The sequence below is a fragment of the Bos indicus genome, chromosome 3 (genome assembly GCF_029378745.1).
Source record: "Bos indicus isolate NIAB-ARS_2022 breed Sahiwal x Tharparkar chromosome 3, NIAB-ARS_B.indTharparkar_mat_pri_1.0, whole genome shotgun sequence".
Taxonomy (NCBI): domain Eukaryota; kingdom Metazoa; phylum Chordata; class Mammalia; order Artiodactyla; family Bovidae; genus Bos; species Bos indicus.
The window spans coordinates 71,073,410-71,093,189 of NC_091762.1; the positions used below are offsets into that span (position 1 = coordinate 71,073,410).

Here is a 19,780-nt window from a genome sequence, read left to right on the forward strand (position 1 = left end):
AAAAGTCTGAAAGAGATGGGAATACCAGACCACCTGACCTGCCTCTTGAGAAATCTGTATGCAGGTCAGGAAGCAACAGTTAGAGCTGGACATGGAACAACAGACTGGTTCCAAATAGGAAAAGGAGTACATCAAGGCTGTTTTTTGTCACCCTGCTTATTTAACTTATATGCAGAGAACATCATGAGAAATGCTGGGATGGAGGAAACACAAGCTGGAATCAAGATTGCTGGGATAAATATCAATAACCTCAGATATGCAGATGACACCATCCTTATGGCAGAAAGTGAAGAAGAACTAAAGAGCCTCTTTTTTTTTTTTTAAACTTTACAATATTGTATTAGTTTTGGCAAATATTGAAATGAATCCACCACAGGTATACCTGTGTTCCCCATCCTTAACCCTCCTCCCTCCTCCCTCCCTATACCCTCCCTCTGGGTCGTCCCAGTGCACCAGCCCCAAGCATCCAGTATCGTGCATCGAACCTGGACTGGTAACTCGCTTCATACATGATATTATACATGTTTCAATGCTATTCTCCCAAATCTCCCCACCCTCTCCCTCTCCCACAGAGTCCATAAGACTGATCTATACATCAGTGTCTCTTTTGCTGTCTCGTACACAGGGTTATTGTTACCATCTTTTTAAATTCCATATATATGCGTTAGTATACTGTATTGGTGTTTTTCTTTCTGGCTTACTTCACTCTGTATAATAGGTTCCAGTTTCATCCGTCTCATTAGAACTGATTCAAATGTATTCTTTTTAATGGCTGAGTAATACTCCATTGTGTATATGTACCACTACTTTCTTATCCATTCATCTGCTGGTGGGCATCTAGGTTGCTTCCATGTCCTGGCTATTATAAACAGTGCTGTGATGAACATTGGGGTACACGTGTCTCTTTCCCTTCTGGTTTCCTCAGTGTGTATGCCCAGCAGTGGGATTGCTGGATCATAAGGCAGTTCCATTTCCAGTTTTTTAAGGAATCTCCACACTGTTCTCCATAGTGGCTGTACTAGTTTGCATTCCCACCAACAGTGTAAGAGAGTTCCCTTTTCTCCACACCCTCTCCAGCATTTATTGCTGGTAGACTTTTGGATCACAGCCATTCTGACTGGCGTGAAATGGTACCTCATAGTGGTTTCGATTTGCATTTCTCTGATAATGAGTGATGTTGAGCATCTTTTCATGTGTTTGTTAGCCATCTGTATGTCTTCTTTGGAGAAATGTCTATTTAGATCTTTGGCCCATTTTTTGATTGGGTCATTTATTTTTCTGGAGTTGAGCTGTAGGAGTTGCTTGTATATTTTTGAGATTAGTTGTTTGTCAGTTGCTTCATTTGCTATTATTTTCTCCCATTCTGAAGGCTGCCTTTTCACCTTGCTAATAGTTTCCTTTGTTGTGCAGAAGCTTTTAAGGTTAATTATGTCCCATTTGTTTATTTTTGCTTTTATTTCCAATATTCTGGGAGGTGGGTCATAGAGGATCCTGCTGTGATGTATGACGGAGAGTGTTTTGCCTATGTTCTCCTCTAGGAGTTTTATAGTTTCTGGTCTTACATTGAGATCTTTAATCCATTTTGAGTTTATTTTTGTGTATGGTGTCAGAAAGTGTTCTGGTTTCATTCTTTTACAAGTTGTTGACCAGTTTTCAAAGCACCACTTGTTAAAGAGATTGTCTTTAATCCATTGTATATTCTTGCCTCCTTTGTCAAAGATAAGGTGTCCATATGTGCATGGATGTATCTCTGGGCTTTCTATTTTGTTCCATTGATCAATATTTCTGTCTTTGTGCCAGTACCATACTGTCTTGATAACTGTGGCTTTGTAATAGAGCCTGAAGTCAGGTAGGTTGATTCCTCCAGTTCCATTCTTCTTTCTCAAGATCGCTTTGGCTATTTGAGGTTTTTTGTATTTCCATACAAATTGTGAAATTGTTTGTTCTAGCTCTGTGAAGAAACTGTTAGTAGCTTGATAGGGATTGCATTGAACCTATAAATTGCTTTGGGTAGTATACTCATTTTCACTATATTGATTCTTCCAATCCATGAACATGGTATATTTCTCCATCTATTAGTGTCCTCTTTGATTTCTTTCACCAGTGTTTTATAGTTTTCTATATATAGGTCTTTAGTTTCTTTAGGTAGATATATTCCTAAGTATTTTAGTCTTTCCGTTGCAATGGTGAATGGAATTGTTTCCTTAATTTCTCTTTCAGTTTTCTCATTATTAGTGTATAGGAATGCAAGGGATTTCTGTGTGATGATTTTATATCCTGCAACTTTACTATAATCATTGATTAGTTCTAGTAATTTTCTAGTGTAGTCTTTAGGGTTTTCTATGTAGAGAAAGGAGAGTGAAAAGGCTGGCTTAAAGCTCAACATTCAGAAAACGAAGATCATGGCATCCGGTCCCATCACTTCATAGCAAATAGATGGGGAAGTAGTGGAAAGAGTGACAGACTTTTTTTTTTTTTTGGGTGGGGGGCTCCAGAATCACTACAGATATCGATTGCAGCCATGAAATAAAGAAATGCTTACTCCTTGGAAGAAAAGTTACGAGCAACCTAGACAGCATATTAAAAAGCAGAGACATTACTTTGCCAACAAAGGTCCACCTAGTCAAGGCTATGGTTTTTCCAGAATGTGAAAGTTGGACCGTGAAGAAGACTGAGCACCGAAGAATTGATGCTTTTGAACTATGGTGTTGGAGAAGAGTCTTGAGAGTCCCTTGGACTGCAAGGAGATCGAACATGTCTCTCATAAAGGAAATCAGTCCTGAATAGTCAGTGGAAGGACTGATGTTGAAGCTGAAACTCCAATATTTTGGCCCCCTGATGCGAAAAGCTGACTCATTTGAAAAGACCCTGATGCTGGGAAAGATGGAAGGTGAAAGAAGGGGACAACAGAAGATGAGATGGTTGGATGGCATCACCGACTCAATGGACATGAGTTTGAGTAGTCTCCGTGAGTTGGTGATGGACAGGGAGGCGTCGCGTGCTGCAATCCATGGGGTCGCAAAGAGTCAGACATGACTGAGCAACTGAACTGAACTTACCTCATATTGGTAAATGAGATAATTTGTTTAAAGGACTCAAAGCAGTTTGATATATAGTAATGATTCAGTAAACATTAACATATTCTTATGATTACTGGTCAGTAATATCTATCTCATGAAGTAATAAATGTAAATGGTAAAAATATTGCATAAGAAAGTAAGCCCAGCATGTGCACATAGTAAGGGCTCAATAGATGATCGCATTTATGTTACACAAGATACAATCTTTTTATAGGTGTTGACTCACATGGGGTCTTTTAAAATATTGGAAATAGCAGGAGATGAAGATAAGAAGTGTCTAAGTCCTGTTCAGAAGTTGTAACTTTTTAAGTGTAGGTTTTTTAAAGGGAATAATGAGAGATATGGGGAATACTGAAAGGAAAATGCAGTAAGAAGTAAGTGCAAATTTATCATCAGTAGCCTTCAAACCAAACTGGAGAGTGTCGAGCTGGCCTGTCCCTAGAAAAAAGAGTAGACACATATTTATTGAAAAATTGGACCAGACATTCTTTAAAGTGCTTAGTATAAATTGGTAAACAAAATAGGCATGGTTGTAACTTTCTTGAAGCCTCAGGGGTTTCTTAACCTAAGTTTTAACAAAAATATTTATTGTATTTCTACTAAGTCCTAGGCATTGTACTAAGATCTGTATTTAACTTAAACAATGAAGATCATACAGTGTTACTCGCCTCCTTCTTGTCTATCATTGGGCCGTATCCATGTAGCGAGGGTGACCATATATTTTTTTCCAAACTACGTCACTTCTGAAGCTAACCTTCACTAGGATGGTAGGCATAAAGTGGGACTATCCATGGCAAACCAGGGTGCATACATATACCAGTTTCCTTTACATATAGTGATTTCTTTAAGACTTACATACAAAGAGTCTGGGAAACATTTTTCCTCCTTAATTTTTGGTTTACCTAGTATATACTTGATCATTATTGACTTGCCAAGATTCTATCTATAGCTCTCTTGTCTTCCCTTGATTATGTTCATTCAGTTCAGTTTAGTCGTTCAGTCATGTCCGACACTTTGCAACCCCATGAATCGCAGCACGCCAGGCCTCCCTGTCCATCACCAACCCCAGGAGTTCACTCAGACTCATGTCCATCAAGTCAGTGATGCCATCCAGCCATATCATCCTCTGTCGTCCCCTTCTCCTCCTGCCCCCAATCCCTCCCAGCATCAGAGTCTTTTCCAATAAGTCAGCTCTTCACATGAGGTGGCCAAAGTACTGGAGTTTCAGCTTTAGCATCAATCCTTCCAAAGAAATCCCAGGGCTGATCTCCTTCAGAATGGACTGGTTGGATCTCCTTGCAGTCCAAGGGACTCTCAAGAGTCTTCTCCAACAACACAGTTCAAAAGCATCAATTCTTCGGCGCTCAGTCTTCTTTACAGTCCAACTCTCACATCCATACATGACCACAGGAAAAACCATAGCCTTGACTAGATGGACCTTTGTTAAAGTAATGTCTCTGCTTTTCAATATGCTATCTAGGTTGGACATAGCTTTCCTTCCAAGGAGTAAGCATCTTTTAATTTCATGGCTGCAGTCACCATCTGCAGTGATTTTGGAGCCCAAAAAATAAAGTCTGACACTGTTTCCACTGTTTCCCCATCTAATTCTCATGTAGTGACGGGACTGGATGCCATGATCTTCGTTTTCTGAATGTTGAGCTTTAAGCCAACTTTTTCACTCTCCACTTTCACTTTCATCAAGAGGCCTTTTAGTTCCTCTTCACTTTCTGCCATAAGGGTGGTGTCATCTGCATATCTGAGGTTATTGATATTTCTCCTGGCAATCTTGATTCCAGCTTGTGTTTCTTCCAGTCCAGGGTTTCTCATGATGTACTCTGCATATAAGTTAAATAAACAGGGTGACAATATACAGCCTTGACATACTCCCTTTCCTATTTGGAACCAGTCTGTTGTTCCATGTCCAGTTCTAACTGTTGCTTCCTGAGCTGCATACAGGTTTCTCAAGTGCAGGTCAGGTGGTCTGGTATTCCCGTCTCTTTCAGAATTTCCCACATTATATTGTGATCCACACAGTCAAAGGCTTTGGCATAGTCAATAAAGCAGAAATAGATGTTTTTCTGGAACTCTCTTGCTTTTTCCATGATCCAGGGGATGTTGGCAATTTGATCTCTGGTTCCTCTGCCTTTTCTAAAACTAGCTTGAACATCAGGAAGTTCATGGTTCACATATTGCTGAAGCTTGGCTTGGAGAATTTTGAGCATTACTTTACTAGCATGTGAGATGAGTGCAATTGTGCAGTAGTTTGAGCATTCTTTGGCATTGCCTTTCTTTGGGATTGGAATGAAAACTGACCTTTTCCAGTCCTGTGGCCACTGCTTAGTTTTCCAAATTTGCTGGCATATTGAGTGCAGCACTTTCACAGCATCATCTTTCAGGATTTGAATTAGCTCAACTGGAATTCTATCACCTCCACTAGCTTTGATCGTAGTGATGCTTTCTAAGGCCCACTTGACTTCACATTTCAGGATGTCTGGCTCTATGTTCATTAGTTAGTTAGTTAGTTCAGTTGCTCAGTCGTGTCCGACTCTTTGCGACCCCATGAATCGTAGCACGCCAGGCCTCCCTGTCCATCACCAACTCCCGGAGGTCACTCAAACTCATGTCCATCGAGTTGGTGATGCCATCCAACCATCTCATCCTCTGTCGTCCCCTTCTTCTCCTGCCCCCAATCACTCCCAGCATCAGAGACTTTTCCAGTGAATCAACTCTCCGCATGAGGTGGCCAAAGTATTAGAGTTTCAGATTATGTTCATAGTTATACATAAAAATCTCTGTGCTATTGATTCCCAAATGTTTATCTCCCTATCTTTCAGCATTTAGATTTTGTTCACGTACCTTCTTGCTTACTGGACATTTCTAGCAACTAACTTCTGATAAAAGCTGCTGACCTTATATTTTGTAAAAGCAAATTTCACATTTCTTTTTTTAACGTCTGCATCTTTGATTGTGAAATTATTTTTTCCTGGGAATGCCTTGTTTCCTATTCTCTTACCTATACATTTTGCAAGTTCATTATATTTTCCAACATACCCAAAACATGAGCTTTATAATAATACAAATATAAAATAATGTCTTTCCTTAAGAGTAAACTGTTACTTTCTCCAGAACATTTTTGCTGACAACCACCTACCTGACCCAAATGTCTTTCTTCAGTGATTATTAGGCTCCTGTGTATACTTTTGTTTTAACACATGCAAGAATCCTTAGAAGTTGTCTCATTTATATATTTGCCTTACCCGCCAGACTTACAATTTTTTCTTATACTGTAGAATTCCTGAGAGTCAGCATTATTTTCATTTTTTCAAGACCCTGAATCATAGTACCCACATATTTATTTAACTAAGTCAAATTGAACTTTTTATTTGTAAAACTATAGTCAAAGGACCTGATCTTGTTTTCTCTTTTATAGTTCTGGCACTCAAAAACTGTGCCTGGAAAAAATTCCACAAATCATTCATGTCTTGCCTATAGCAGTTAGAAATGCATGTTAGAAATAGTTGGAAGATTATATTGGGTGAGAAAACAAGTATAAAATCATGCAAGGTTTTGTAGGCTATGGCAAGGAACTTGAATTTTATCATGAAGACATACGTAAGTCATAGATCTTTAAACCCACAATTTTAAGAGATTTCTCTGGCTTGATCACTGTGTGGGATGTATGTTGAAAAATGCAGAGACTACTTAAGAAGACCTTGCAAATAGTCAAAGTAAGAGTTAATAAAAACCTGAAGTAGGGTGATAGCAAGGAAATGAAGCAAAAAATCAGTTAATTTGAGCTATATTTTTGAGATAAAATCTATAAGACTGATTGATAAAACTAAATAAGCTATTAGGTATTATTTGTTGAGATAGGGAGGGTTAATTTTTAGAGGCAATTGATTACTGGTAGCAAATGAGATCTTTTGAATGTGTTTTGAATGTGCCAAGTTTGAAAAATACATATAAGACTTTCAACTTGAAATGATAAAATTGAGAGTTCTCAGCATAGAAGCTGATATTTAAGGCCATGAGTGATTCACTCCAGCATAGAAAGTGGAGATTGGAAGGGGACATAGTATTAAATCTTCAACCACTCCAGAAATTTGATGAAAAGTAAGAGTCTGCAAACAAAACTGCTGCTGCTGCTGCTAAGTCACTTCAGTCGTGTCCGACTCTGTGTGACCCCATAGACGGCAGCCCACCAGCCTCCCCCGTCCCTGGGATTCTCCAGGCAAGAACACTGGAGTGGGTTGCCATTTCCTTCTCCAATGCATGAAAGTGAAAAGTGAAAGTGAAGTCGCTCAGTCGTGTCTGACCCTCAGTGACCCCATGGACTGCAGCCTTCCAGGCTCCTCTGTCCACGGGATTTTCCAGGCAAGAGTACTGGAGTGGGATGCCATTGCCTTATGAGAGCTTTAGACAATATAAGGGAGGACAAGATATCTTCATGATACCAGGAGAGTTTTAGAGAATCTAGAAATCATGAAATATGAAAAAATGTTTTTCAAAAAGGACAAGTGATCAACTCTGTTAAATGCCATTGAAAGTTCAATAAAGATTAGAACAGAAAAAAACGGTGTCCTTTATACTTACCACCACAGAAGCTTTTGTTAGGGAGAGCTTCAACAAGTGGGTGAGAACAGTAGAGTTAAAATCCATATATAAATGAAAATGGTAAATTGACGAGTTACTAAAAGGTGAATACAACAACATAGTACAGGGAGACAACTTTCTCAATAGTTTTCATTCTAAAATTGAATAGGAAAAATGGAATGGTAACTAGAGGGCCATGAGGGTCATTTGTGGTTTTTGCATTGATGGTGATAGAGGTGGTTATGGTTGTTTAAACATGGCTGTGAATGATCCAGTAGAGAGGAATGATAAAGGAGAAAGCTAATATAATCATAGAAGCAAAGCTACTGGGGGATCGGTCCAAAGCATGTGTGAAGAATTTCAGGGTAGAAGAAGATGCATGAATATACAGACAAGTTTATATATTTGGTTATGGAAACATGAGAGCACTTTTATCACTTGACTTCTATTAATATTTTTCCTATAATGAGTGAGATGAATTATACAGTCTTGAAATAAAATACATATACAAAGAAGGTTTTCCTGTGCTTTCTATGTTAAGTGTCCAGTGGGTGTTGAGGGGTGTGAAAAAGTACCTTGCTGTCTTTTCCCTATTCATTACTAAATTATATGGCTATTTGAACATAATACCATTGATGGAATCAAAGAGATAAGATAAACTCCTTGTTTTCCATATAAAATATAACAACAACAAAAAAACCACCCTAACATTGTTCTTACTCTTTGTCAGGCATTGTTCTAATAATTATATATACCTTGTTGGCCTTCTTTATCTTAACTCATTTAATCCAGTTAGAACCCTATAAATTGGGAACCCTATAAATTAGGTATTATTATATCCATTCACAGTTATCATACTAAAGTCCAAAGAAGTAAATAACTTGCCTACACTTAGTAAATCCTTGGTGGCTCAGACAGTAAAGTATCTACCTGCAATGCAGGAGACTTGGGTTCAATCCCTGGGTCAGGAAGATCGCACTCCAGTATGCTTCCTGGAAAATTCCAAGGACAGAGGAGCCTGGCAGACTATGGTTCATGGAGTCACAAAGATTCACACATGACTGAGCCACTAACACACACACACACAATTTCATAGGCTAGAAGTGAGAGGATTAATACAACTATTTGGGGGAAGGGGAGGAAATTTCCAGAAATTGGGCCACCACTCACTTTTTGGGCTTTTATGATCAGCCTCAGAGCTGTCATGGTGCCTACAGGAGTGTCATTTAGCTTAATGATGTATTACAGTGAAGGTATAATGAGGCTCAAGGTCTGCTAGAAGTTGAATCTTCAGCCATCTTGGGCCTAGTAGGTTCTAACCAGTTTTTATGTTTCCTCATGAGCTATGTCATTCTTTTAAAGATTGTTCCCTGCCCCTTTCTCTCCTGTGATAGACTTGCGATTGGTGTCCAGAAGGGGGAATACAGCCTGGTAGGACTGAGCTCATAACCTGTGGGATCTGATCCTATCTCTAAGTAGATAGTGCTAGAATTAAGTTGAATTGTAGGACACCCAGCTGGTGTCAGAGTATTGCTTGGGAGTATGGGAAAACTCCACCACACACAAATCAGAATTGGCAACCAGAACCTTTAGGAACATTGTGTTTTCTAGCCCTGACCTTTAATTCTTGGCCACCTTTCTCATGTCAAGCTATCCGCATAAAATTAAATTTATGCGTACAAGTGCCTTTTCTAGGTAGTCATTCCAGACCATACCCTGCTTGCTCTAGACTTGAAATTCTGGCTTTCATCCCTCTGAGTCTCTAGTGCCTTGCTATGGACTCAACCCTTAATACTTATTTCTGGACACTTTGGCTTTGTATCCTGGTGGGTTACTTTTTCCACTTGCTAGCTCTAGAATCTGCTTCCTTTTCTAATGTTAATATTCCTGAGGCCTTTAGTGATAATCCTACCTGTCCACTTCTTTCCTACTGCCTGACTAGCCCACAGGCTCTGCCATTCTTCATGGCCACCTTAACTTCCATAAATGCTCCACCATAAAATTTGGCATTATGACATATGAAACTTTAAGAGAATCTTCCATTAGAAGATTAAAAGATTAGAAAAGATAGAACCCTCATAGATGAGAGTAAGCAGCGATGCAGTTTTAATAGAGAGCAATAATCAATCAACTATGGGAAACATTTTTTCTGAAGATTAATCAGCATTTTTTCACCTATATTTGCTACCTGAGCCTCACTTCATCCACCGGCTTGTCAGAAAATAAATAATGAACAATAATGTGATTCATTTAGATTGATATATTGGATGGATTGGCTATGATAAAAAAATAAACCTAGAAATGTATGTTGATCAAACATAATTACCTTTTATTTCTGGCTTCCATAAGAGTCCAAGTTGGATAATCCTGGTCACTGAGTACTTTTTTGAAAAATCAGGTATTCAGGGAGCCAGAGTCCGTTGATCTACCATCTTCTAGCACTTTATCCTCATCTCTGTGCAGTGGGGTCAGAAGTAGAAAGAAAATACAGAAGAAGCACATTTGTGTCTTAATAGCCTTGGTCCAGATATTACCCATATAACTTTTATGCACACTGTCCTGGAGAAGACTTAATCTCATGGCCACACATAAGAATAGAGGAAGCTGAGAGATTTTGTTTCTTTGCGTGTTCAATGAAGAGAAAAACAATTTTGATGGCAGCTATTAGTTTTCACTAGAGTTAAGAAAAATAAGGTAAAATGAATTACAAAGTCTTTTACAAATGTGAGATAATAATTATTGTTGTTTGGTTGCTAAATCGCATCTGACTTTGTGTAATCCCACAGATGGCAGCCTGCCATATTCCTTTGTCTATGGAATTCTCTAGGCAAGAATACTAGAATGGGTTGCCATTTTCTTCTCCAGTGGGTCTTTCCGACCCAGGGATTGAACCCACATCTCCTGCATTGCAGGTGGATTCTTGTACTACTGAGCTACCAGGGAATCCCAAGATAATAATAACTATATGTAAAAATGATATGTATAATTACATACTTAGTATAAGATAAAATGCTGCTACTGAGTCAGAGCAAGTTTAATAATTGTGAGAAATAATAAAGGAAATACAGTAATCTCTGTATTTCTTTGTTAAAATGTTCCAATAGTGATTTTTCTCTCCAAAATCATGATTAAATCACAAACTGAAAAGGAATATCAGTTGGGAAAATGTTTCTTAATAAGGTAAATAGTAGGTTCTTTTCAACTTTATTAATGTAGCTTTCAAAACATTTGGGACAGAAAATAAACTGTGCTTAACACTTGTGTAATGGATTATATTTGTCTGTTGTGTGATGTAGGTCAGAAAGAGTCTGAAGATGAAACTGAGGATGAAGAATTGGATGTCAGTTTTAGGATATCAGTGTTCAAACTACCCATACATACTTTAGATTCATTGAGATATGCTGCACTATTGAGAGCAAAAGAACAAGATTATTTTCCTACGTATGCCCAGCCATTTTCTCCTGCTCATCAAAAGCCAGTAGTTAAAATAAAAGACAAGCTGATGGGAAAGAAAATAAGAAGAGAGTTTTTGGCAACACACAGAGCTGGTATGAAACTCCAACCACTTTGTGATGTTGATAAATATTTCTCAGAACAAAAGAAGCAGGAAAGCAGTAAAAATAAAGTAACAGCTGTAAGCATGGCACAAATGGCCCAAGAACGAAGTAGAATAAATATTAGAGAAAATTTAAATAATAAAATATATGCTACACATAAACTGACTGCAAGAGATGATGAGATAATTCAGGATGGTTTACAACAACTTTATCAGGATAGATCCAGCTACCTTGAGAAAGTTAAAGAGAGAAGAGCTCAGTTCCTGGAAGAAAAAAAACAAAAGGCTAAAGACCGCTTATTAATTCAGAACCTAAATAATGAGCGCACTCTTTTGACCAAAGGAATGATTGCAATTGACAGATTGAAGAATAAGCAGGCTGCCTTGAAAGAGAAAAGTCTGATTGTTCAGCAAAAACTGGCAACTGAAAAGTACCAAAGGGATTTACTTAAACAAATGAAGGAAATTAGGTAGGTACAGTTTTTATATAATAGTAGCTTTCAAGTTGTCAGGGAGGAGGAAATTTGCCTCTGCCTTCTAGGTTCTCCTGGCTGGTTTAAGAATTAAATTGATATAAGAGTAATGGAGAAAATCAAACAGAAGTTTAATAACATCTATACATGGGAGAGACCCAGGAAAACTGAGTACCCCCCAATAGCTGAAGCCATCACCATAAATATCATCTTCAGCTAAATATAAAAGGAGATATTGGGGACAGAGAACCAATTATGAGAAGTTACCAGGAAAAGCACAGTGAAAAAAGGTAAGGTTGACAGATCTCAGTCATTGTCTTCTCCATCAAGTTTCTAGAGCTTTGGTCATCCACCTCTTCCTCAACTTAGAGTTGTAGGAAAGCTCAAAGAGATGGAAAGACACATAATACTAAAGGGTACACGAGACAGGACCCCAGTGATTTTTTTACCCTTTCTTACCCTTGTATATTCTTCACACAGGATTGTTCATCTTTTTTTTCTGATATTAGATTGAGTCTTGTCAGCCATTTTTATCCTGGTGATATTTTAAGTGGTCAAACCATGAATACATATGTTTAAGGCTTATCTAGAAATACATAAAGATCATGAAAGTGAAAAGTGAAAGTGTTAGTCCCTCAGTCATGTCTGACTCCTTGCGACTCCATGGACTATAGCCCGCCAGACTCTTCTCTCCATGGTATTCTGCAGGCAAGAACACTGGAGTGAGTCGCCATTTTCTTCTCCAGGAGAACTTCTTGACCCAGAGATCAAACTCCCAAGTCTCCTGCATAACTGCTTATTTCATTTACATTTTTAAATGCTATTGTTTTCAAAAGTCGTCTGTACTACAAAGAAGTATAAAATAAACAGAAAGCATTTGTCTTTTCCTCAGTTCAGTTCAGTTGCTCAGTCATGTCTGACTTTTTGCAACCCCATGAATCGCAATATGCCAGGCCTCCCTGTCCATCACCAACTCCCAGAGTTTATGCAAACTCATGTCCATCGAGTCGGTGATGCCATCCAGCCATCTCATTCTCTGTTGTCCCCTTCTCCTCCTGCTCATAATCCCTCCCAGCATCAGGGTCTTTTCCAATGAGTCAACTCTTCACATGAGGTGGCCAAAGTATTAGAGTTTCAGCTTTAGCATCGGTCCTTCCAATGAACACCCAGGACTGATCTCCTTTAGAATGGACTGGTTGGAGCCCCTTGCAGTCCAAGGGACTCTCAAGAGTCTTCTCCAACACCACAGTTCAAAAGCATCAATTCTTCGGCACTCAGCTTTCTAAACAGTCCAACTCTCACATCCATACATGACCACGGGAAAAACTATAGCCTTGACTAGACAGACCATTGTTGGCAAAGTAATGTCTCTGCTTTTTAATATGCTATCTAGGTTGCTCATAACTTTCCTTCCTAGAAGTATGCATCTTTTAATTTCATGGCGGCAGTCACCATCTGCAGTAATTGTGGAGCCCCCAAAAATAAAGTCTGACACTGTTTCCACTGTTTCACCATCCATTTCCCATGAAGTGATGGGACCAGATGCTGTGATCTTCGTTTTCTGAATGTTGAGCTTTAAGCCAACTTTTTCACTCTCCACTTTCACCTTCATCAAGAGGCTTTTTAGTTCCTCTTCACTTTCTGCCATAAGGGTAGTGTCATGTGCATATCTGAGGTTATTGATATTTCTCCCGGCAATCTTGATTCCAGCTTGTGCTTCTTCCAGTCCAGCGTATCTCATGATGTACTCTGCATATAGGTTAAATAAACAGGGTGGCAATATACAGCCTTGACATACTCCTTTTCTATTTGGAACCAGTCTGTTGTTTGATGTCCAGTTCTAACTGTTGCTTCCTGACCTGCATATAGGTTTCTCAGGAGGCAGGTCAGGTGATCTGGTATTCCCATCTCTTTCAGAATTTCCCACAGTTTATTGTGATCCACACAGTCAAAGGCTTTGTCATAGTCATTAAAGCAGAAATAGATGTTTTTTTGGAACTCTCTTGCTTTTTCCATGATCCAGCAGATTTTGGCAATTTGATCTCTGGTTCCTCTGCCTTTTCTAAAACCAGCTTGAACATTTGGAAGTTCTTGGTTCACGTATTGCTGAATCCTGGCTTGGAGAATTTTGAGCATTACTTTACTAGCGTATGAGATGAGTGCAATTGTGTGGTAGTTTGAGCATTCTTTGACGTTGTCTTTCTTAGGGATTGGAATGAAAACTGACCTTTTCCAGTCCTGTGGCCACTGCTGAGTTTTCCAAATTTGCTGGCATATTGAGTGCAGCATTTTGACACCATCATCTTTCAGGATTTGAAATAGCTCAACTGGAATTCCATCACCTCCACTAGCTTTGTCTTTTCCTAGTTATAAGCAAATTTATAACTATTTACTGAGGTACTTTATATCTTTTTAAGTATGAAAAATATTTTATATTTTCTCCTCCAAATTTTACAAATATTTTCCTTAATGTATACCATGTTGGGGAGGGGGAGAAATATTTGGAGACAAATTTTTATAATTTAATAGAAAATATATTTTGGAGGAACGAATGAAAAGAGAATGAAAGCTGGTCTCTTATATCAAAATACAAGTCTAGCACAAATCAGTGTTAAAGAAAATTTAATCAACTTAATTTTATTACATAAAATTGAATATCTGGCCAGCATTAATTTGTAGAAGATACAGAGTCAAGTAAGCTTCCTGATGTGTATTAACTGAATTATCTCTTCTTGTAAGCTGCTGCAAAGATATCCTTGAAAGCACACAGGAATAATGCAATGTTCTGATTATGTCAGTAATGTTTCCTAAAAGGCATTATGAGTCTTATTATAAACATTTTCAAATAAAGATTGAGTATCAGTGTGCAGAAAAAAGCTGTGACTCAAATAAGTAAAATCTGTGTAACGACTTCAGAAGTTTTTCACTTTTTTTTTTGGCCAGTTGAGTCTTCATTAATGTATCAAACACCACTAAAAGCATTCTAATGAATCTCAATAGCTAGCAAAGTCATTACTGAGAATATAGCTTCATGATCCTGTTCTGGAATGAGTAAAAATGAATGAAGAAAGGGGAACTGCAAAGCTCTAGTTTAGGAAGTTGATAAAATACCCACAGGAGTGTTTAAGAATGAATTTAAAAGAGTCTTTAAAATGAAAGGAGTTTTATATCAGGTAAAAGCCTGGTCTTAAGTTTCCCCAAATATTCTTGTCCCTACTCTAAAAAAAGTGATGACACTGCTCAGGGCAGATTTTGTACCCATTTTAGAGTAGAGTATCATTTAGCTTGGAAGATCTGGCACCTAAGGTAGTTATCCAGTTACATCATCTTCTTCTTGTCCTTAATTTTTGTCATCAGTTGACCTCCTGTCATTCCCTGTAGTCTTTCTATGTTGATGCATGAAGCTTTCCTTTATCTAGCTTCTGCCTTTGTCACAGTTAACTTTGGAATTCATAAGAACAGTTCTCTTAATTGCCTAACCTAAACATTTTTGAATCCCAACAGCCTTTTAACTCATTTCCACAATCATACAAGTGCCCCCTTATCTCTTGGAACTGCCCCACCTCTTAAATTTTAAATTACTGTATATTTATTTATGACTAAAATCTTTTATATTTTCAATTCTTTTTTTCCTTTCCTTTCCCCACATGTATTCTTCAAATATATTATGACACTCACCCCTCAAATAGCCCTTCTTATAGACTTTCTAATGTAGCTTCCTGGAATATTACATTGAATTCTTTTTCCCATTTCATCAGTGTCTCTGATGTCCTTTCCTTTCATTGCCTCCACCATGCTAACCACCTCAGCCCGTACATTGGAACAGTCCAGTTATGTCTCTTCGGTTTTTGTATTCAGGTAAAAATGGCTGGAAGGCATCAGTGACTTGTAAATTTATGCTGATTTCAATTCTGTGGCCTCCAACTTTAGCAGTTCTCTCAAGTGCTTGCTCTTTCTCTCATTACCTACAAAAGATTTCAAACTTCATCAGCTATAGAGCTTCCTCTGCAAATGCCACCTCTGACCTTTCCTCCGCAGCAAGTCACTCACTTTATCCCAAAGGAATTTTAATCCTTCAAGCTTGAATTTGTTTCACTTTCTCTTGCACTATCTATAAAATTCTGTGTGCATGCATCCTAAGTCACTTCAGTGGTATCACAACTCTTTGCAACCCTATGGACTGTAGCCCACCTGGCTCCTCTGTCCACAGGATTCTCCAGGCAAGAATACTGGAATGGGTTGCCATGCCCTCCACCAGGGGATCTTTCCAATCCAGGGGTCAAACCCACATCTCTTAAGTTGCCTGCATTAGCAAGCAGGTTCTTTACCACTGGCACCACCTGGGAAGCCCATAAGATTCTACATATCCTATATTTATTGTTTCATGGTTCCTATGTTCCTGTTTATAATTCCTCTGTTTTTGCTCTTAGTTAGTCTTGAAATGGGTAATGCAAGACCTCTGTGCTAGGCAGAATTATGGCCCCCAAGAAGATAACATGCCCTGATCCCTAGGACTATGAATAGGATAAGATACGGGAGTGGGTAGCTATTCTCTTCTCCAGAGGATCTTCCTATCCCAGGTCTCCTGCATTGCAGGCAAATTCTTTACCATCTGAGCCACCAAGGATGACCACTGTTCGGGGAGGAGATGGAATTTCCTCTTTCCCCGTTAGTTCCTTTTGGCTGGCGATTAAAATAGCATAAGATAGATTGACAGGAGAAAATCAAGTTACATGTACAAAGGGAATCCACATAAGCATGAAGAATTCCAAAGACATCAAGGCAGATACACCGTAACTTGCCTTGATGTCTTTGGAAATCTTCATATGTGTGTGTGTGTGTGTGTGTGTATATATATATACATATATATATATATATATACTCACACTCTAGACTGAGGAGAAGAGGGTAGGGGCCTGAGGTTTCAAGGAAGTAAGGTCATTCACAGGAAGACCCAAAAGAGTTAATGTTTGATAAAAAATGTTTACAGGGCCATCCAAAAACAATAGTTGCAGACTAAATTTTGATCAAATGGGCTTTGCTAGGTTCCTCCCTGTCTACAATATCTAACACTTTATTGTAGTTATCTATGATGACAGCTTCTTCCTGGAACATACCCTCAATTTTAAATTCTTTTAGGCAATAAGGGGAAAGTTCAGAGATTATTTTGGGCCTAGATGGTTTTTAGCTCAAAATAATTCTCGTACCAGAGTGGCACATCTTGGGAAACCTGGCTTTGTCCCCATCAATACTATACTGTGGATGTGCTACCTTATGTGGTAAAGGGACTCTGCACCTGTAATTGAGGTTTGACCTTAAAATAGGAATATTATTCTGGATTATTCAGGTGGGCCCAATATATCTCATGAGTCTTTAAATGCGGAAGCAGAAGAGAAAGTCAAGAGACTCAAAGTAGAAGGAAGATTTGACACAACATTGCTGACTTGAAAATGAGAGGAGTCATGTAGGAAGAATGAGAAGGAAATGAATTCTGACAACTAGCAATCTTGGAAAGAGGACCCCAAGACCTGAATGAGAACCATACCATGGTTAACACCTTATTAAATGTTGGGTACACCAGGATTTTAAATGCATTAATTCATTTAGTCCTTCACTAAATCCTATGAGTTGAATTATTCCCTTTTAAAAGATGAAGAAAATGAGGTAGAGAGAACTTAAGTAACATTCAAAATCATGTGGTCAATAAGTTGCAGACTTTCTAGACTTAGGCCTCTCTTCCACTCCCCAAATCCATGTTTCTGAGTATACTTAAATATAAATATATGTATAATAATATATATTTCATTGATATATTCATATACCTTTATTTCTCTTTACCTTCTAAATGTCTCATAATTATACCTTATTTATCTTTGTTTCAAGCATCTAGGGATAGTACGGAGAAGGCAATGGCACCCCACTCCAGTACTCTTGCCTGGAAAATCCCGTGGACAGAGGAGCCTGGTAGGCTGCAGTAAATGGGGTCCCTAGGAGTCGGACACGACTGAGCAACTTCACTTTCACTTTTCACTTTCATGCATTGGAGAAGGAAATGGCAATCCACTCCAGTGTTCTTGCCTGGAGAATCCCAGGGACGGGGGAGCCTGGTGAGCTGCCGTCTATGGGGTCGCACAGAGTTGGACACGACTGAAGCGACTTAGCAGCAGCAGCAGCAGCAGCAGCAGGGATAGTGTCAAACATTATAGTATATAACTCTTGAATGAATGAGTATTAATGAAATAATTCTCCTAAGGCTGATGGCATTTCTCAGATTTGCCTGAGTAATCTGGTTCATATTTCTCTAACATAGTAAGAGTCTTTATTGGTCTGCTAGGGCTACCATAGCAAAATATCACATATTAGGTTATTTAAGCAACAGCAATTTGTTTTCTCAAGTCGTGGAGAGTAGAAGTCCAAGATGAAGATGTTTTTAGGTTTGGCTTCCCCTGAGGCCTTTCTCCTTGGTTTGAAGATGGCTACCTTCTCACTGTGTCCTCACGTAACCTTTGTTTTATGTGTGTGTATCATTGATGTCCCCTCATAGTCTTATAAGGACACCTCTAAAAGACCTTTCTCCAAATACAGTCACATTCTAAGGTACTGTGGGTTAGTATTTCAACATGTGAATTTGTGGAGTACTGTCCACAGATAGCGTCCTAGATAGAGCTTGGATTTAGTGAGGCTTAAGTAAAAATTCTGCAAATCATGGCAGGGTCTGGTTTAGATGCCACTTTGGGAATCTAAGCCAGTGTTTTTAAGAATTCTCAGTTACAGCTAATAGAAAACTTAGAAATATTAGCCAAAAATGAATATTATTTAATGATATAATAAAATTTTATTCAGTAAGTGGAGCTTTATTTTTCTCCCATTTGTATGTATCTATTTTGAAGATCTAATTATAGTTACAGTTTGATTGATTGTTATGGTTTTAGCTGTTTAAAAGTATCTCATTCTGTTACCTTTCTTTTTTCTTAGGGCTCAAGAAATACATAAAAGACACTGTGAAGAAAAGTTTGTTTATGATATGATTGCCTTTCAGAAAGCTTGTGAAAGACTTCAAGATGCTAGAACAAAAGCTGCAATTGTGAAAAAGAATTTAGTCACTAAGGTTCCTGATGGAATGACAAAGTGAACTGAAGCCAGATCACATTCTGTGGTCATTTTGAATTATGGCCATTGTTTAGTTAAAGGACTTTGAAATAATACTGTGAAAGAAAAAGTGCTCTATGTCACAAGATTGATTTGTATATATATCTTCTAAAATATAAAGAAAAATTAAAATGTATATCTTCTTGATCATAATTTAACTTAAATCACACTGACTTGGCACACCTAAAGATTCCTTATATATCTAGATATCCAGAGAACAATGAAAGCTGACTTAATTTATTGCAGGAATTATTGCAAAGCCATTACTTTTATTGTTTCATATCATGAGTTCAGCAATTTGTAATCTATTTACAGCTTCTATGGCAACCTTTGAATAGTTTTTGTGGTCCCAGCTGTTGACTTTTATTAAGACACTGTATTCTTTGATCAATTTCATAGCCTGCTTTCATATATTAAATTATATTTCATGTTTATTTTATTAAAACAATTTCTTTTCTCAAAATAAAAGTTTCACCATTATATTGGTGACTTGTGTTCTTATAAGAATTCAGAAAATATAAATTGAAAAGGAATATTAAATATTTGTAATAACTTTCTAGAAGACTGTAAGATTTTGTATATTTACTTTTGTTGTGTTAGCCTTCACTTATATAGGGAGCAGAGGAGAGAGTTAGAGAAAGGACACATATAATTAAGTAACTGCAATTATAAAGTATCCAGAAATGGTATGTAATCATTTTAAGTGTATGTAATATATCAAGATTTCCAGGAGAAATATCAATAACCTCAGATATGCAGACGACACCATCCTTATGGCAGAAAGTGAAGAGGAACTAAAAAGCCTCTTGATGAAAGTGAAAGAGGAGAGTGAAAAAGTTGGCTTAAAGCTCAACATTCAGAAAACTAAGATCATGGCATCTGGTCCCATCACTACATGAGAATTAGATGGGGAAACAGTGGAAACAGTG

General features: G+C 38.0%; 1 protein-coding gene across 8 annotated transcripts in view; it reads left to right on the forward strand.

Annotated features, from left to right (window-relative positions):
- Window positions 1–19,318, forward strand: part of LRRIQ3 (leucine rich repeats and IQ motif containing 3) — a 209,850-nt gene extending 190,532 nt beyond the window's left edge. For all 8 annotated transcript variants that reach the window (XM_070786310.1, XM_070786312.1, XM_070786313.1 and 5 more), the window contains 2 exons: window positions 10,970–11,699; window positions 18,678–19,318. In XM_070786310.1, the coding sequence (XP_070642411.1) occupies window positions 10,970–11,699; window positions 18,678–18,834 (887 nt within the window). In that variant the 3' untranslated portion in view covers window positions 18,835–19,318. The remainder of the gene's footprint in view (window positions 1–10,969; window positions 11,700–18,677) is intronic.
- Window positions 19,319–19,780: the final 462 nt, after the last annotated feature.